The sequence below is a fragment of the Trachurus trachurus genome (assembly GCF_905171665.1).
Source record: "Trachurus trachurus genome assembly, chromosome: 19".
NCBI classification, from domain to species: Eukaryota; Metazoa; Chordata; class Actinopteri; order Carangiformes; family Carangidae; genus Trachurus; species Trachurus trachurus.
In genome coordinates, this window is record NC_139913.1 from 11,032,197 (window position 1) to 11,052,569 (window position 20,373).

The window sequence follows — 20,373 nt, forward strand, 5'->3', positions numbered from 1 at the left end:
AAAAGTAGCCTACAGTAATGCCTTTCATGACAAGTTTATACCCTGTAATGGCATTCATGAAGAAATGCTTACATTTAAGTGTGTAATTTAATTGGCCATATCAGACCCCACAAGAGAATCAAGCAAATAAAAGTCAGACACAAAAAGGTTTTGGTAAAATATATACTTTTTTATTCATTTCTTCATACAAAGAAATATTATGAATGTTCAGTATTTAATCATCTAGAAACATCTGTTCCATTTTTGCTTTTGCACTGTGTAAAATTAATTCCTTTGATGTACATACCACAAAATACTTGATTTACATGTCTTTTTTATTTTTGTACATACAGATCTGCTAGTCTAAATACATATTATATGTGGGTAAGACAAACATTTCTAAACATTTTAGATCTCAAAACAGGTTGAATAAAACTCAACCATAACCAATGCAGCCACATGGAGTAAACCCATGAGTGCAAGTTTTTTTTTTCCTTTTTTTTTTTTTTCTTTTTTCTTTCAGATATTCCCTCAATGACATGAACTTGACCATATTTCAAAATGCAGTACTCCATCAGTTACAGGGAAGATGTCAGACTTTTCTTTTACAATGCAACAGCTTGCAAAGAAGGTCACCATAAATGCTTTTTCTTTTATATAATCAAACATTGCACTAATGAGAGAAGGGGAGATGAAGGCTTAAAATCCTCACGAGGAGAAATGTAGCTCAGGCAGAGTGAAAGTAAAGCACTACAAAATAAAAAATACAGTGTAAGAAGCCTCCATCTCCCCTGCTACCATTGGTTTGAGGCTAAACCAGGCAGCTGGTTTCAACTGGAAAATAAAAGAAAACTGAATTAAGGTCATTATCTGTTTTTAATGACAGAAGCAGGCTAACTGTGTTGGAGAGGAGAGTTAAAGAGGCACAACATTTCCTTAACTTCAAAAAGGAAAGAAGGACAATCAAGTTTAACTTCAACTAAAGCTGAGTGACAATCTGACCTTAAAAACTGATTTGAGGGACTTTTTGATGTGAGGGTAGGTTGTGTACATTCAGTCTGGGCTTCGCTTAAACACATGAAGCCCTCCTCTGGACGCTAATAATAATCCCTTCCCATTATCCCTGCATTTTCATAATGGCCACCACATTGAGCATGCATAGCGTAGCACAGAATAACATGGTCGTCTCCCTGTGCCCCTTTTAAAATAGCACGGCCACCCGCTGCAATGAGACGGGGCAGCACATCAAAGAGTGATAACTACGCATTTTCTCCCTCTTGCATATCAAGAATTCAAGCAGAAAGACAAAAACAAGAAGCAATGGCAGGGGAGGAGGTGGAGGGAGGTGGGGTGGAGTGGTGATGGGTGAAACATGATATCAACCCAAAGGTTTTCTTTCTTTTTTGGCAACAAGTTGAGAGTTGAGATCTGTTGTGTAGAGACGCGACGTGAGGATAACAAGGATGAATAAGGCATAAAGTATATAGGCCATGGACGATGGCACATGAGGTTTTCTGATGACACTACAGAGGTTAGACAATGAAACCCTGCCTGAGGCGATTCTTGCTGTGCTGAGAGTGCTTCACAAAAAAAACCTTTTCCTCCTCCTTTGATCTCTATAGTCTGGGATCTAAGACGGGGGCCTGGTGGACTTCTGTTTGAAGGAAGGTGCTATTTCAGTGTGGTGAAGCCAAGTTGTTGTTTGTCTGTCATCTCTTCTATCTTTATGCTCGATTTCTGACAGATATGCCTCCGCTACCTCACGCAAAGATTTCCCATCTTACGGTGGAAAAAAAAAAGGCACATACCCCGGCCCTGAACCCACGGCTGTTCCTTGCTCTGCTCTCCGCAACAACAAATCAAATGCCGCTCAAGGAAAATTTGATTGAGACTTTGCGTGACCTTTGAACTGAGTGGATGGGGCAAGAGCCTGGCTCTGAGCCAACACTGCTTCTAATGGGGAGTAAGAGAGCGGAGACCCGATCGATCTCCTAGTTACCTTTACCCAATTAGCATAATGTTAACATGGGCCTCTATGTGGTCCGGGATAGGATTTACCATTTGATGGATGGGTCATTCATTAGAGCAGGCAGCAGGAGCACTGAGAATGAAAGGGCAGCTGTATACTTTAAGCATGAGTGACACAATGAGGATCAATTAGGCCTATTGATCTACCTGTTATTGAGTGGAAAGGGACACAAGCTCTGCAGCTTATTGTAGGAAAATTGCATGGTTGGGGAAAAAAAAGAAAAAGTGGAAGGTCTGTGTTTTAGTGAAACACTGTTTTTAGAAGAATCACACTCAGAACAACAGGGTTTAAAAGACGATGAGGGTAAAAGGTGGTGATGCATGTAGACATGAGGATGCACATGGATAGGTGTTCTCCACTTCTCTGTGAGCACTCTGTACCCGTAATGTGGTGCTTCTGCACGTTCCACCTCAGTTCTTCACTTCACTTATCGCTGATTATCTGCATAATGAAGCACCGATAAATCCACTGAGTTTACAGGACCACGAGGGAGGAGGGAGAGAATTCAAAATTAAAATGAGGAATGTTTAAAAAAAAAAAAAAAAAAGAAAAACTAACATGTGGGCCAGATGTTATGTACAAATATGGTTAGGCAGCTTAGTGAATTAATTGCTTAGAAATAAAAATAAATTATTATAAAATAGATTTCTGTACATTTTACATATATATAGCAATATTTCCACATCTTGCCATTGAATTACAGAGGAAAAAAAAATAACTTCTCAACAAATTAACGAAAAGAAAAAAAAATGTCTCTCATAATTTTCACATCAATCCCAACCAAAGTTATGTCCTGTCATCTGGTAGAACTTCATGTTGAAGGGCCGGTAGAAGTCCCGTAGCCTCTGCACCACCTCAGGGTCAATGTTGGGATGGGTCCTCCCTTTGGTTTTGCCCAGGCAGTGGGGCTTGCTGCTGCCCTCGGCCTTCTTGAGGCACGGGAAACCCTTGGTCTGGTTGAAGTAAAAGTGTTTGTCTGTGATGATCCTCTTGAGGCCCAGGAAGTCCTGCACGCGGCCCAGCTCTCCGGCCGGGTCGCTGATCAGCCGCTCGCCGCTCACAAACAGGATCTGGTCCATGGGGAAGTACTGCAGCCAGTTGTCCAGGTGCTTGGCGTAGATGCCGATCTGGATGGCGCTCCACGAGGTGTCGATGAGCCCCGTAGTCCTGTTTTTGAAGGTGAGGCTCTCGAAAGAGGGAATGTCGGGCTTCTTTGACAGAGTCTGTGTGTAGTCTGAGATCGCCCTGGTGACGGGGTCCCTCACGACCACGATCAGCTTGGTGCCCCGGGACATGGCGGAGATCCGGGCCGGAGCCTCTCTGGTCACAAAGTAGCTGGGCGTTTTCTCCATGGTGATCTGGCCCTCGAGGGTCTTAGGCATCAGCTCCCTGAAGGAGAAAAAAAAAGAGAGAGGACACGAAACAAAAGGTTAAGAGAAGGGTAAGGTGGAGCAAGGTCTTACATAATGTAATCAAGCTGATGGAGTGTACTGTGTTCTGTAATCACTGACTCACTGACTGTGTTTAGCCTTATTATAGGGCTCAAAAAGCTATTAGTGCAGGCAGCTCTCCAATATCAACAGACCCACTCACTCATAAGATATCTCACCTCTGACAGAAAACAGAAAAGCCTTATTTACTACATAATCAAGCAGGGAAACATTTACAGGAATTTTTTTAACATGACCAACCCTGAATTTAACCATATTAGGGATCAGGACCTGGTTTTCCCACGTCAGCTAAAGCTCCTAAATCCCTCCTATTCTATTTGCAGCTAACCTCCGCTGTTAACCCTGAATAATTTTCATTGTGGACCATTTCGAGTCGACCTTACGATGCATTTTTTTGTGACTTAGCTCTCAGCATGTGTGAATTCTGTTATTGGATCCCCGAGAGCTCATCTTTCCACAAATCTCACCGCTGGAGTGGTCAGGGCTTAATCAAAAAATCTGCCTCCCTCTTTATACCATCACAGCAAAAGAAAAAGAAAAGAAAAGAAAAAAAAAACACTGAGTCTGCCTTGCTGACTCAGGCGGAGTTGTGCCACGGTGCCCCACCCCCCCCAACCGAGCTCCAGCGCTGAAAGATGAGGAGGCTTGTTTCAGAAAGGGAATCTGTTTCTTGACAAGAGCCAGTTTGGTTTTGGGTGAAGGGCTGGCTGATGGACCTTACGCAGATATGTTACAAGCAGACATATAATCAAGAAGAACCTGAGAGCAAACCATTTTTTTGAAGCAAAATGTGCTCTGGCTCTGTCAGTGTTAGGTTTCAGAATTGGTGGCCGACCGCAGAATCTAGATTATGGTGGAGGCGATAAGAGCGGTTTGGGACCTGGATCACCTTTCCCTCTATTTGCACCCGTGCACCAGGAAGAAAACTATCCTGTCACTGTGTGATGCGATGTAAGATGGGAAGGGCGCAAGATTATGTTGTGGTGCCTTCAACAGCCAGAACTGTTCAGACGGAAAATCTCAAGTGGAGCTCCGGCGACCAAAAACAGGAACATTATCAGCTTAAAGCAATAAAAAAGGCGGAAAAAACAAAGGAAGGGGAGAGATAACCTGGTCTATCAGGGTGAACGCACTCTCACAGATAAGACAGACTCTTATACCCTGAACCTCGCCTTTGTTGTTAAGACGAGAACACTGATACACCATTGTGTAGACGGTGCCATTGTAGTGGATCCCATTCAGATACTGTAATCCTACAAAGAGTATTTACAAGCCAAGAAAGGTAGAATACGTCCATGCTACAATGTCGAACACATTCTGTACACTCTGGAGTCTGTAATGCTCCATTCTTCCCCTGAGCTTCAAGCTATTGCTCAGAAATATGCTCTAAAAGCTGGAATCTAGTTCATGTCCATCTAGCTCATGGCTAATTCATGTAACAGCAGCCCTCCATCAATGCACATATTTGTGTGTGCGAGAGAGAGAGGGATGGTGAGGGGGGGTGGGGGCAGATGCCCAACATCAGGTAACCAATAAAATGCCTTATGGAAATGGTGTTGGCAGATTTGTGTAATCCTAATGCAGTGCCAGTGATCTAATTATGATAATATCTTCTTGATTGCTGACACATCAGTGGCTTGAATGGAGTAGACGTAGGCAAAGAAAGGCTGTTTCCAAAACCTCATTAATAGCCTTTTTAAAATCAAAACAGATACAGCTTGTGGTTTTATGCAGGAGCATGACAGATCTTTTCCGCCAGCTAACTCATTTCTGGAGATATAAATGCAAACAGCACATTATGTGCACACGCACATATAAAAAAATTCTCTGCCATAATTTAAAACTGTTTATACAGCAGCTCTTGAATGTCTTCAAGGAATATAAACCAAACACACGCTCGACTTAAACTGCTCGCCATTTGTCATTTTACTCGATGCACAATGGCGATACTGCCTGCAAGCTTTTTTGTCATTCCCTATGCTAACATACACAAAGAGTCCGGAGCCAACACAGGAGAGGCAAATGGCTTCCCATCTAATCCGATTTCAACATGACAATGGAGCATGGAGATAGGGAGGGAGGCCTGAGTTACAATGTGCATAGTGATAGATTATGCTGATCCCAAGCTCAGGGAATCCTTCTTTAAAAAAAAAATCATGTGTTGGGGGTCGCAGGAGCATAAAACAAGGGGATGGTTGGACAGCGAGGGAGAAAGAAGGAAAGTGGTGAGGAAACCCCTTTTTAAAAAAAAGCGCCAAATCCACAAGAGGAGGCCCGACCTCTAATAAAAATTGTCCACCTCTGACTTTGCCTCCTCTTTTGGCTAAAGAGGTTTTAAAAAAAAAAAGGCAGGAAGAGAGAAAAGAGAGGAGAGGAGGGGAGTTTTAGTGGGACAAGTAGCTCTTGGAGAAACAATGCCTATTATGCTCTTTTTTGATTTATGAGGTGCTGCTTGTAAAGATTCCGTCAGCAAACAGGCAATTCTGTGACACGGCGCTCCTCTTTTTTCCTGCTTTTCTTTGAAAGTGAGCCATTGTCCCTGAGCAGAGGGGTGAGCAGGGCAGTGGTCAGGGCAGAAGGGCGGGGATGGGGGTGGTGGGTGGTGGAGGAGGATGGGGGGGGAGTGGGCTGCTTATCGAGGGGCTGAGTGAACCACTTCTCCTTCCCCTCTCAGCCTCAAGTGAGAGAAGCCTTTTGGAGGGCTCTTGAGGAGAACGTGTGCCAAAAATTGCCCCTGCAAACATCACCCTGTCCCCCCGGAGATACCCAGGACTCCGCTGACTTCTATTGTGAGGAAGTGACACTAAAAACTGTAAATAACTGACCTGACCTGGGTATGAAATATGAAGTCCTTCCTGGCTCGCTCCAACTTTCACATTATGCATGTGTCGACTTTTTTTCTCCACCCCCCTTTCACTGACTCCCTGCACCTTTTGTCCATTGAGAATATTTCCAAGTTGAAAGACATGCCAAAAACAGCGATAAGACACAAAGCAGAAGCCCTTGTCACATGACAGCATCAAACGGGGGCCGGCGGAGTGGCCCTTTGGCCTGTGTTTTAAAGAGCCCTCATCCTGCTGGAGATAAATGGCAGGCAGGAACAGGGTTATTTCTGTCTGATGCCTCTGCCTCCCCTCCTGTCACGTTTGATTCGATGATAACGGGCTGCCACCGAGCCGTCCCTGTCACAGCATCCCTGACAAAATGACTGGTTCGCTCATAGACAAAAGGGTGAGGAGAAAAAAAAAAGCTATTTGGCGAGCGTCTGTCGATTTTTCTATTTGATACAAAAGGTTTGCAATTGTCTCACATGTCTGCGAGTTGAAAGCATTTGAATCCCAAATTAGGATTTGTTTATTTGAATATAGACAAATCAGAGGGCAGTTCATATCCACCATCGAAGTGGGAGGGCGTCACTTCACCCTCATGGGCTTTTAAAGCGACACATGTCTGGTTTCTACGGCTGGAGCGAGTGTTATCTCACCCACGGGAGGTAACGCCACCTGAAACAACAACAGACACTAAGTAGCTCTAAGTAGAGGATGAATTAACCTGTCTGGATAAACCTAAGGGGAGAAAATCAAACAAATCGGCCCTTGTGGGAAAGCCTGCAGACATTTGTTATCAACAACTCAATTCTCCTCGCTGAAATCCTGAGTGTCTCCATTTCTGTCTCCACTCCACCTCCTCACCCTCTTCTCTTTCCCATTGATCCCCTGCCTGCCTGCACCCCAAAAAAAAAAGTTCCCCTGACCCCTCCCGGCAATCAGGCCTCAAGGTCCGATGGCAAAGTGACACTTCACAAGTGGAAATGAGGAGAGGGAGCAAATGAGCGAAGAAAGACTGCCTTTCTTTCCCAAGGGCCTCTTAGCCGTCGCCCTTCACATGAACCGACGTGTTGGACGCGGAAGCATTTTTTTGAGGGGGGGAGGTACAAAGAAGCATCTTTATTCCATGCCGAGTGATAAGGATCTCGAGCGCCACTTGTTCGTTCGGAGCTGTTGAACGCGTCCTGGATTTTGTTCCTTCAAACGTTTGAGTGTGATGTGCAAATTCAAACAAAATGCACACATTATATACTAATACTACAGTGTTTTTCAACCTTGGGGTCGGGACCCCACATGGGGTCGCCTGGAATTCAAATGGGGTCGCCTGAAATGTCTAGTAATTGATTTTTTAAATTATTATTCTTTTTAAAATTGTGATTAAAAACACCACACACAATCCTAAACAACTATATTCTATACTTTCACTTTCTCAAATATAAATTGAGTTTAAATAAAATGCAGCATATGAAAATATATGAGCTGGTGCATCTTGATTGACGGCCGCAATCACGTGACTGCACATAGTCATAGGCTTGCTAGAAATTTGTGATGTCAAAATGGGGTCACAAGCCAAAAAAGGTTGGGAACCACTGCTATACTAGGTATATACAATAACGCGTGAGATGTGATACTATTATTTTGACAGGGATGGCACACAACGCACGCAAGATCTGGGCGAGTCACCGCATAAATCCATGGATGAGTCACTGTTAAATAAAGCAGTGTTTGAAAGTCCTCAGCTCACAGTGGGACAAGACCACATGCTTTGAAATCCAACATATTTATGTCACAGACATGCAAGACAATCACAAACACACACACACGGTAAGGCTACTACTAAAGGGAGGAGGGGAATGCCGCTTCTTCTGGCTCTCTGAATGTTTTCAAAGTAGCATTTAAGCACATACAGAAGCCAGACATTTTGAAATATACTCCACTGTGCCTGGAGGCTGACATTATATTTAACCACAGAGCATGGCTTTGGCTGTAAATTAAAAAGAATAAAGAAGATGGTTTATGGCGCTAGTCCGGGGCCCGGGCCACTCTTCGACGTGCAGAGAGCAAAAGTGGAGAGGCGCTCCGGCTGCAGCTACACAGAAGCTTCATCTGGTCTCTCTTTTTCAAGCACTTGGAGCAGAGTCCAGGTGTTAGTATGTGGCCACTTAGAGCTTTTTGACAGTTCATTTCCTGGCTGAGAAGAGCCAGAGATCCCTCCTTACAAGTGAGATCTTCCAGGAGCGCACGCTGAAAGGTTTCCGCGCGCATCTGCATCGTATATCTCTCCGCTTTTTGCGCATTGCATTCCACATCTGCACGAGTGGGTCTATATCTTTCACACCCCGCGCTTGAAACCTAATTCCAAGAAACTTTGACCGCATGATGAGCCCTAAGTGATGCCGCAGCCTCATCAGCCCCGATCAGAGTCAACTGTCAGTGCACCTCCCATGCCTGAGGTTTCAAATTAACAGGCTTCACTGAATAATGGTGTCACTGGAAACTCAGGAAGGTGGCTGAGTGGAAGCCCCTCAGAATCATCTGTCTGCTAAAAGGATTAATAATGCAGGGTGTCCTAGTATCACACACTCAGAACCTGGATGGAGAGGCCCCGGATGGGACGCTGCATATCATACAGATAGAGAGAGGAGAGCCGAATCCTCCCTGTCGTTGTCAGTATGAACACATCTACTACATCTCTGTTTCACATGTGCCGTGACATGGCATGCTGCTTAACTTCTTGGCCGGTCCCTATTAAGGATTCTTTTCTTTCCTTTTTGTTAAAGATCCTGCAGCCTTTGTTTGCCACAGTTCCCAGGTCAGTGTCACCATCTAAATTTAGTGTTTTTGACAGCACCGTATGACTGAGCGTCCTTGTGAATAATGCAGAGCCAGGACAGAGAGACAGAATTTGGCTCCGATCAGATGAGCGGCTGCTGATCAGTGCAGCCATATCTCTGATACCTGTATTGGATTTCTGGTGCATATCTGATGATCTTCACCCGCACCGATACTATGTACAGCTGGGGATTAGAAGGGACCCAATCGCTGTAGATCCTCTTTCTCTAAAGAGATGAACAAACTCAAATGTAAAAGCTTGATTTTTTTTAGGATGAGATACATACGGCGGCCTTGACTGATGGTTCCCATGTCTGGGTGTTGAGATATGAATAGAATCATGGGTTTGTGTGCTGATAGACCGAATAGGAAAGAAGAAGTGCGGCACAAACTTTTCTCTAATCAACCGGTCACAGCAGATGCTGACACAGGATTGTGAGCAGCCCCTGCTTGATGTAAAGGGTCAAAAATAAAAGCACACAATATAACATAAGATCGTTATCAAGAGGAAGGAAGGAAGTCTAAGGAAAATGGACAAAGGGTCAGAGTATAAACCATTTTAAGCCTCTCCAGAGCTCCATGGACTGGGTGGAACGGCCGAACTGGTGGAAGCCTCTGCGTCTTCCCTCCGTGACACTTTGACACCCGAACTCCGGTCCGCTTGACAAATGCGGCAATCCCAGACCCTTAACTCCATCAAGACGTTTGCACTATGTCAGAGCAGCCTGGGAATGTACTGACCCTCCCCGTAAACAAAACAGTTAACCCCCCCCCCGCCCCCCCACCACATCACCACCCCGACCGACGCAACCCGTCCATTCATCATCTTTCCCTGGAATCAGGGAGTCATGCTTTACCCAGAGAGAGAGAAGAGGAGGCATCTATCACAGCCTGTAATGTGTGTGTGTGTGTGTATAATAAGAGTGTGTAGGAGAATGAGTGAGTGAAAGAGGGAGGAAGAGACAGACAGACAGACAGAGAGAGAGTCGGGGGGAGAAAGAGGAGTCGGGCCTTGTGGTCAAAAGAGCCTCCAGATTGGTTTCGGGCTCATGCCCAGTCTGGGTTTTGGAAGCAACATCAGACACTAGTAAAGTAGAATAAATAAATAGAGAAATAACCACCACATATAATGTCATGGACTACATGTCAGACACCCCAGCAACATATTACTCCTGGCCACAGCCCCCCCCCCCTCTCCACCACCACCACCACCACCTCCCCTCTCTTCTCTGTTAGGTCCTGAAAATGCTCAACCGAGGCCGAGACATTCAACTGCTTCTATGATTGCGGTCGCCTGGTGATGGGCAGCATCGCAGAGGCGTGACGGGCAAAAAAATAAACCATTCAATTCAATAAGTAACTGTCTCCTCTGTCCTGCTGGGACAATCTGGTTTTCAGTGTATCTGTTGCTTGTTTGGCACCTTTTTGGAAAAACAGCAACAGGAATGCGGCGGAGACAAGAGGCCCAGGAAGGAACCCACATCGGCCTGTGGCCATCGACGACTGCCTGGAATTATACCGAGTGTTAATAACTCCCGCAGTGAAGCGAGGGAGCCCACCATGTGGTATAAATAAAACAGAGGGAGAGTTGGTGAAAGGGATGGCGGAGGGTAGAAAGTGAGGGAACGCCTCCTCCCTTCCTCTCATGAATGTGCAACAGCATGCCTGGAGAAGTGTTTCTTTTTTTTTTTTTTTTCCTCCTTTCTTTTCTTTTCACTTCTCTTCAGGCTTTCAAAGATGTCGCCCCCCCCCCCACCCGACTTCATTTTTGTGGCTTTTGAAGAGGTGAAAGATCCCATCGTTTTCGGTAACACTTAACACAACAATCTCACCGCTTTGTTTGACACGCGATACGACATGAGTCAACCGGACACCGCCATGCACACAGCCATCGGAGGAGGCTATACTCACTCCCAAACAAACCAACACACACACACACTGAAAATCCACCACTTGGCGATATTACCCCAGAATTTGTTTAGCGCTAGTAATCCTCACTAATCAGTGTGTTTGCTCTGGGTGTTTGCAGAAGGTGTTAGCCCGGAGCTGGAGCCACACATTCCAGCTCTCCATCAGTATCGGGGTGTGAGTGGTTGACAGCTCGGACCAAATAAACCCATGAACTGTGAAAAGGATAGAGGGGGGGGAAGAAAACACACACAACAAATAACAATGAGGGGGCTACAGGTGACGGCTTGACTTGTGTGTGTGTGTGTGTGTGTGTGAGCATTTCATGGTGTTGTTGTGTGGGTGTGCAGGCAGAATCAGCAATTCTGACTGATTTCCTGACACTTGACATGCACCAAGAGGCGCATGACTCCTTGATCTAGCTACAGCAAAGATGAATAAAAGATGAAACAGACTCGAGAAGAACATACATGCCACCGCCCCCCACTCCCTAGACGCACGCAGACAGTCACGCACACCCCCCCCACACACACACACACACACACTTACATAGAAAGAGATAGAGAGAGGCAGGGGGAGCAAGCGAGCTACTTTGCATCCTGTTTGAATCGGCTGTCATCCGTAACTGCCTGCACACCTTTTTGAAGACAGGTGAACTACAAAGTGTGTGTGTGAGAGGAGAAAGAGGGGATTTCCTCTCTCTCTCTCTCTCTCTCTGTCTACTGTGTGTCACTCACTTGAGCAGAAAAACCATCTTCCTGTGTGTTTGGGTCTATCATTCTCACCACCGCCATTACTCACACTGCAGCTGCTGTTGTTGTTGTTGTTGCAGGTTAATGGTTTGCAAATTCCCGCAGACAGGCCTGCCTCAGCCAGCTAACGTATGATTAGCTAAACTGAATAACGATGACACCCAGTCGCGACAATTAACCTGCTGCATTCAGAGATGGGGAACAGCAGCAGCAGCAGCAGCAGCGATCCTCGGGGCGGCGCTTGGGTTTTCTTTGGATTGCAGCCTGGATGTTGTCTCCTACAATCTCTCCGAGCACCCCGAAGACAAGATAATTGCTGTTAAGAACAACAGGCGCAGTTTTTTAACCATTTCTGCTGCGAAGCTCTGCCAGCAGTCGACACCGGAGCTCTGAGTTTGGTCTCGGGGCCCCGTTTTTTTTGGGTTTTTTTGCGGCGGGCGATGACAAATGTTTTCACCCCATCTCGCTGTATCTCTATCAGTGAGAAGTGAAAGGAGATCTGCTGCGACTCGGTGCCAGAAAGACAGAGCTATTTTGTGAAGGAAGTCGACAGAAAATGGAGAACAGGCCACCCCCCGAAAAAAAAAAAAAAAAATATATATATATATATATATATATATATATATATATATATATATATATATATATATATATATATATATATAAATAATAGGAAAGAAAAAAATATATATATTCCTGAAAAAAAAGATATTTGAGAAAAGCCAGAGTATGCTACATGTCAGCCCTCAGCCAGAGGACTTCAGAGGATGTTTGTTTTCATAAATCTTTTCAACAGTTTTTTTTTTCTATTTCACAAGATATCCACTTTTTTTTCCTTCTTGGTTCACATCCAGAGCTCACGACTGCACCAAAACTCCACAAATCCTCCATATTTCTTATTTCAAGTCGAAAATCTTTATTTATTTTGAATAAAATTTTGACCGGGATCTAATTATACGCGCAGTTAAAAACCATATATGTATAAATGTGTGTGCCACATCGTTTTTTCCATATTCCACAGTAAGAAAATAGACAAAACAGTGAAAACCTCACATCTCCCTGGACCCAGAACCCCAACTTTTTCTACACCACGGCTCAGTGAAGTTTGTTACCAGGCTGTTTGATATTGTGCTGCTGTAGCAGTTTGATTGTAGTTCCTCAGCCTCCACACTGTGCTGCAGTCTCCAGAAGAGCCTGCAGACTCCAATCAGTTAAACAAGAGAGTGAAAGAAAGAAAAAAAAAACTACAACTGGGTGGAAAATAATTGGAGTTGAATTGAGTTTGGCCAGGTTGTCTGGGAGTTGAAGTGTTCTTACAGCTTCTTATGAGAGAGCAGCATCTAAATGGAGAGAGTGACTAGTGTCGAGCAGCCGCGGTGCAGGGAGACAACTCAGGGCTTCTAATGAGCTCTGCTCTTTTACTGCCAGGCTAATGGAAACCTCAGGAGACCTCAGTGTGTGTGTGCATGTGTGTGTGCTCAAGTGTGTGTCCTCCTCTCTCCCAGAGGCACTCTCACTCTCCAGCACCCTAATGGCTGCCCCTGGGACTTAATACCTGGGAAAAGCTTTACAGGTTCACCATCATCACTTCACTTTCTCCTCTTCACTCCCACCGTCTCCTCCTCCTCCTCTGCAGCATCTCCTTTCCTTCTCTTTTTTCGAGAGCCGGTTTCCCCTGCGACGATTAGCAAAACTATAATTTGAGTGTTTTGTTTTCCCCCGCCGCCTCCAGGGGAACCTCTTTAATGTGTTGTGGAGTGTTTATTTAGCAGCGATGAATGAATGACCGTTAACTCTGGAGGCGAGGAGGATGTCTGGTTTTGTTCTGACGCGCGTTACAACATCCAAATTATCACCTTGTTAAAAAAAAAAGAGAAAAAAAAGGATCTCATTCACACGTTGCACAGAGGGATTGTTTGTACACAACTCGCTCCATCAGACTCCTCCATAAGTATTTCATTGTAGACGACGTGGAGCTGTGACAGCTTCGTCTTCGGGGGGAGGGGTTGGGGGGGTAAAAAGACTAACTTTCTGAAATGAACGCGCGTGACCGTGTGTTTCTGTTTGTGTGAATCTTTGACAGCGAGTTCCTGTCGAGCTCTGTTGGCTTTTTATCCCCGGGCTCCAGCGGGAGGTTCCTGTCTGTGGCAGCCATATTGTCTTCGTCTTCTTTTGGGTGAGTGTTCAACTGGACACCGTCAGGAGGAGTAAGAGAGGGGGGAGAGTGGGGGGTTGGGGAGTAGGGGAGGAGGTGAAGGCAGGCCGCCACAGTGCAGCACAGTGCTACGCAGCCACTCCCCTATTCACAGGTCTCCTCTTTCACAATTAACCGGTGGTAATTTGGGGATGAAAGCCGCCTTTTCACTGTTCCTCCACCCCCCGGTTCCTCTCTATTCTCAGATGGGCCATGCCAGCTTAGGCAGCAGGGAGAGGGAGACACAGAGAGAGACACAGAGAGAGGGCCTCCTCCGTCCTCTCTACGCTGACCAAAGGCTTCTCTCGTGGTCAGCGAGGCCTGCAGCGAGCCCCGCCCAGGACTGGACGAACCAAGCGTGACATGTGACACTATTCTTACACACCAGCGAGTGCACAGCTGGAGAATGGAGAGAGGAGAGGTTCATAGGGGAAAGGGATTTTGAGGATGATGTGTTTTTTTTTTTTTTGAGGGGGGGGAGGGCGGAGGGGAAAGTTTAGCCAACACAGAGGCACAGTTTCAAACTGCTTGTGTTTTTATGTTGGCCGCTACAGCTGAGGATTTGAGCGGGAGGATGTGAACCTGCTGTCAGCTGTACGGTTGGCTGGCCGTGGCTGCTCGGTCTCCGAGGAGCCGCCGAGTTCCAGGAATCAGGAAACAATCGGAGCGCCAAACTATCTAATCATCTGAACTCAACATCATCGCCCTCCTCCTCTCCAGGACTAAGAGTCGCTTCAACTTTCAGCCTGTCAATGCAGATTTAAACAACAACACACACAAAAAATCATTAACATAAATCAGGCTTTTAAAAACTCTCCTGTCACACTATTGTGTCCAGCTCTAAAACCCCAGTGGGGCTTGTAGCTTCCAGCAGCTTTGTGTAGCCCTGCAGATGGTCAACACACAGACCCTGTCAGCAAGCAGACGTGGGCCTGACCCCAGCCAGAGGCCCTTAACCCATCTCTCCACATTATGTCCAATAAGGCCTGACCGATCAATACCAACTGTCCCCGAGGAGCCGGACCATGGCGACATTTGTGTTGTGCTGTCTGAGTGTGTCATTCTTCTGTGACGGGGGGAGATGAAAATTATTTGTGACTTCGCAGCTGAGCCTGTCACAAGCGTATACAGTGGAGGACGCCAGTAACACCGGCGGACGCCTCATTCGGTCCGATGCCTTTTCAAATGGCGCCCCAGTATAGAACCAGGTGGCCTGAGAGGAGAGAGGAAGGAAGGAAGGAAGGGAGGAAGGGAGGAAGGAGGGCGAGGTCGGTGGCGGCAGCAGCAGAGAGCGGACGGGTCACCTACGTGGAAATAGGAGCAACCCCCGTGGTGATAAGATAAAAGGACGTGCACCCATCCAGAACTGCCCCTGACAAGGCCAGGAGCTGGGGCTCGAGAGCAGCCACTGAGGGGAGGGTGTGTGTGTGTGTGTGTGTGTGTGTGTGTGTGGAAGTGTGTGTTTTGGAAGCAGGGGGGGCTGGACTAACCTTTATAAAAGCTTTCAAACAGCACAGACTTCCACAAGCATCTCAAATCTGACTGAATATGAATTATTATCATTATTGTAGGAGCTCAACTTGTCCTTTAGTTGTGTGTTGCTATAAGCAGCTTTGTGGGTCCGTTCACCCCCCCCAAACAGACAACCAACCAACATTTAACCTTTAAAAAACCCACCAACAGCTCCGTAACACAACATAACACTCGTACCATCGTCACCACGTCCCCCCCCCCCCCCCCCCCCCGAGCTTCTCGTTGGATCCTTAAGGCCGCTCCGAGGAGGGAGGAGCCAGCAGCAGCAGCAGCAGCAGCGTCGACAGAGCCCGGGCCCCGACAGGCGAGCTAAGACCAGAGCCCGCGACACGACAGCAAAACCACAGTACAGTAATTATATATCAAAGCCCCTTCATAGCCAATAGGGCTAAATGGAATATGAAGAGAGCGGCGTGCACCACAGACTGACAGGACGAGATGAGGGCCGCAGTCAACAAGAGTTAAGAGTAAATAAAAACGTTCAAGAAGAAGTGGAGCAGTGTGGGGGGAGAGGGGGGAGGGTCTGGAAGTAGCTGCAGCAACGTGAGCGCTGCAAACACTGTAAATAAAATGTAAACTCTGTAGATGTATGGTTAAATATAGACTAAGACTGACCAGCTTATATAAAGCCAAAGGTATTGTGTTTTTTTTTTAAGTTGTCAAGTTCAGACACAATTTATTTTGTTGTTTTCTTTGGGGTTTTTACAACTTCATATTTGGTGGTTTGTTCCTTTTTATACATTGTCTTTTCTGCAATTTATTTCCTCTTTCCCTCCATAAAACATTTTGTATTGTATGTTTGCTACATTACTTTTATGGCCACAAGTTGCATGGTCGTAACTTTAAAATATATATAACATACATTTATATATATGCACCACAGGCCTGAGGTTGTTGCTCCACATGACCCTGAGCTCCATTAAAAACAGTGCATTGGTTCCTTACTTTTGTATTTGCCATTAATGTATGTGCTGAAGATAAGCACCTTTTTTTTCTACTTATCAGAGTCAGATAACGGCAGCAAACAGGTGCAAATAGAAATTGAGAAATAATGAACTGAATGTTCCTGTTTGTGACTCTCTCTTTCTATACGAGTGTGTTATGTATGTATGTATGTGTGTGTGTGTGTGTGTGTGTGTGTGTGTGTGTGTGTGTGTGTTCCTTGGGGCCAGTTCATGCATGACCTCACAGTGGAAATGTGTACCTCCTGATACAAGGACCCCTCGGTCAAAAGCATGAATCATGTGTTTGTCTTTGGCACAAATGAAAACTGTCAAAGTACATCAGAAATCCACAATAAGACTTGTTATCAGCACTTCCATTCATTTTGAAACCTCTCTCTCTCTCCCTCTACCTCTCTCTCTCCCTCTCTCTCTCTTTGGGTCTTTTCTCTATGGCTCCATGTACTTGGTGGAATTCCAGCTCTAACTGTGAGTCCACTGGGAGAGGCGAAGATGGTGCAAGCCTGCTACAATACTGGATGGCAGGGAGATTGTGCAAACGAACAAACAAGAGAGAGGTGAGTTGCTCAACCTCGCACACATAACTGTCCATTACCGCCTCCGTAAAAAAAAAAACGACCCTCGCTGGCAATCCCATCTTATTCCCACGGAATTAATTTCAATGCCATGCGATTTCTGCCTATCTGGTGCATTCCAGCGTTGCCTCCCCACAACTTTATCTGCTCCTGATGGGAGGAGAGGAAGAAAAAAAAACTCTGGAGGATCCGCAGTGAATGAAGTATGATTTCCTTTCACTGTCCATCCTCACTTGAGAAAAAGAAGCACTAAAACCTTTTTTCTCTCTCTCTCTCTCTGTCTCTGTCCTCCACTGCAGGGACGTCTGCTTACACCAGCTGTTTCTCTCACACATACATTTCTTACAGCAGCAGCAACTCCTCCAGAAAAGTTACTCAAAAAGTTTAGATAATAGAGTTTTGCACAGATATCTCACTGAAGCTTCATGTGATAAAAAAAAATATTTCCAAAATTTTGTCTTATGTCTTTTTCTTGACACCACTAAGACAGAAAATGTGACTAAAGTGGATTTTAAGCCTCAGACGGTGACACTGTAAACGCCTCAATTCTATCTCCACAGAAAAACCTTGAGTCATGGCTTCTTTACATGGCTGAAAAACGTATTACATTTCATGGCCTCAGAACTCGCAGACAGCAACTTTTCCACAATTTCAACCCCCACGTCCAGTCCTGAGGAGCTGGAAACACTGGTGTTGGAAGTCGGGTTGAATAACAGCTCTGGTACAAACTCAAAGCTGAAGGCCTGGAGTGAATCTCAGCGGTATGAAACTCAGAAACACAAAATCAAATAAGTTTGTTTTGATTTTTCCACTTGGCCAACAGTCCTTTTTTGTTTTTTGTTTTTTTTCATTTTGCAAAAAACTGTTCAAAAAATAAATTGTCACTCTATTAGCTGTAATCTCTCTGGTTATTTGTGGATAACCAAAAAAAGAGAGGAGGAATAATAAAAAAAAAAAAAGTTTTTATCAGTTATTATTATTATCAGGAAAAAAAATCAGCTGGGAGATTTTCAAAATAAAAAAACTTGGCCAAGTTTTCGATGTATTAGCTAACAGACTGTGGGCGCAGTGATCTGCAGTCATTAGGTCCTGCTGCTCGTTAAATTAGGACTTTGTGTTGTAAATGACAAGGATAATGTTAGTTTGTGCAGCTCTGAAGATGTTAAACGGTTTTGTTGCGGGTTTTGTCTTGCAGATCTCTTCCACCCCCCCTTTTCTCTGCAGCACAGGCGATTATAGGCCTCAACAGCACATTGACATAAGAATGGTCCCAACGCCTTCAAAGCTCTCAGCTCTGGAAAACACTAATAGGTTCTAGATAAAGAATCACCAGGCCTTTAATATTCTGTAATATTTATCCTTAAAGACTTTTCTGGGATCAGTCGGATTTGTGAAAATGCGTTGTCGTTGAGTATGAAAGTGTCTCCAGGGTCACGGGTGGGTAAGGAGTGGGGGGTTCAGACTAAGTAGGTTAATAAGAGCAGCAATCTAAAGCAAAGAACCTGCTCATCATAAATGAAATGTAATTTATCACAAACATTAATAGTGGTAATAAAAAACAGAAAACAGCTGAATTGTAAGTTATGTTGAGTGAAAACCCAGAGGACACATCAGCAGCGCGGAGCTGCAGTGTTGCTCTGTGTCCAATAGAGATCACTGCGCATCGCAGAAACGCAGCCAGCGCGAGTGTGAGCTGAGCTCCAAACAGCCTCAGTGGGACACGAGTCAACTGTGCGTTTTTTTTTTTTCGTTTTCTTAATTACACACAAGATAAAATCAGCCTGAAATCAAACCTTAAAAAAAAAGAAAAATTATATATCACTTTTAATTAAGAAGACATGATGAGTCTTGGCCAACAGCCTGAGGCGCAAATGGACCAAAACCAGGTCACAACCAAAGTCTTCTCGCTGGATTTTTGGATCCGTTTGCAATAAACTCTAAACTTAATGAATACAAAAAATATAAAATGATAAAATAAATGTTATTTATTTATTTATTTTACTTAAAAAATTGAGTGTTCATGCGAACCAGTCAGGACTGAATCCGCTTGCACGGTTCTGTCTAACCTGCAGAATCCTCTAGTTACGACTAAACTGAAAAAGAAATATAAAAATACATATTTTAACTGTTTACTGATCGATTTCATATGAGTGTTCAGGTCACACAGCGCTGCCTGCCCCTGTTGGTTTTTATCCATCTATTTAATGAGCCACTAAAATAAAAGAAAACTGCCCCGGGTCACATTTAGTTCTGTGGACAAACATCATCCAGTCGCAGCTGAGTGAACTGGTTCTTACCTGTACCGCTCCAGTCCGTTCTCGTAGTTGCGGTCGAAGAAGTGCGGCTCCGCTCCCACGGCCCTGATGTCTGGATGAACCCGCAGGAACTCCAGCAGAGCCCGGGTCCCTCCTTTCTTCACCCCGATGATGATCGCCTGCGGCAGCTTCTTGCTCCCGGAGCCGTTGGAGAAGCTGGACATGGCGCTGGGCTCCGCGGCTCTCTGCTGCTCTGCCCGCATCCCGTCCCACTCGTCCGCGACTCGGTCCGTGTCCGGCTCGTTATCGAGCAGGTCTCTGGACGCGGCGGTCCTGATGGACGGCTCCTCGTAGTCGCTCTCTATATCCTCCCACGGCTGCGGCTTGGCCAGCAGCCGGGACACCAGCTCCGTCCTGCTGCTCTCTGTCCTCCTGCCCACCGCCGAGCCGGTCTCCTTGCCCCGGTAACTGTCCACCACCAAACTTGGCATAGTGGAGCAGTAGCCCACGCAGGAGTAGAGCATGTAGACCCAGACTAAAAACATGATGCTGAGCAGGATTAGTTTCTTCTTCACGGGGCTGGACCAGAGGGCATGCAGGCTGTGACACACCGGGCTATATTCCATAAGCCTCTCGGGTGAGAATCATCTCCCAGCGGCACATATTGCCTGAGTCACTCCCGGTGGCACCTCGGCAATCCTCGCAAATTTACGCACATGCTCGAATAGAAGTCCAAATAAATAAAACTTACAAATAAAATTTAAAAAAAAACTAAACTAAACTAAAACAACAACAAAAACTCTATTCTAAATACAATCGAAGAAAATGATAAATCCAGGAATGAGAAGTCACGGAGGAATTTTGAATCATAGTTGTGTGGAGAAGCGTTGGGCTGCGACAGACGCACCGCGCTGCTGCTCCGGGCTCATCTCAGGTTCGTTACCGCGGCCGCCGGAGCTCCGGTCCTTATAGAGCGGAGAGCGGCGGAGTGACGGCGGCGGCGGCCAATGGGAAGCGGCGGAGGGTAAATATGCAGCCGATGGTGGATAGGAGCGGGCCAATCAGAGGGAGGAGT

General features: G+C 45.6%; 1 protein-coding gene across 1 annotated transcript; it reads right to left on the reverse strand.

The window, feature by feature from the left end:
- Positions 1-229: 229 nt before the first annotated feature.
- On the reverse strand, positions 230-20,213 carry hs3st3b1b (heparan sulfate (glucosamine) 3-O-sulfotransferase 3B1b). Its single transcript, XM_083994104.1, has 2 exons — positions 19,341-20,213; positions 230-3,397 (listed from the first exon to the last, which is right to left on the reverse strand). The coding sequence occupies exons 1-2, from the start codon at positions 19,922-19,924 to the stop codon at positions 2,779-2,781; spliced, it is 1,203 nt and encodes a 400-aa protein (XP_083850230.1). The 5' UTR covers positions 19,925-20,213; the 3' UTR covers positions 230-2,778.
- Between the last annotated feature and the right edge of the window lie 160 nt (positions 20,214-20,373).

Coding starts and splice junctions, on each gene's coding strand:
- hs3st3b1b (XM_083994104.1), bottom strand. CDS start 19,924: ATGGAATATAGCCCGGTGTGTCACAGCCTGCATGCCCTCTGGTCCAGC. Junction 3,398..19,340: donor AACGGACTGGAGCGGTACAG/GTAAGAACCAGT, acceptor TTTCTCCTTCAG/GGAGCTGATGCCTAAGACCC.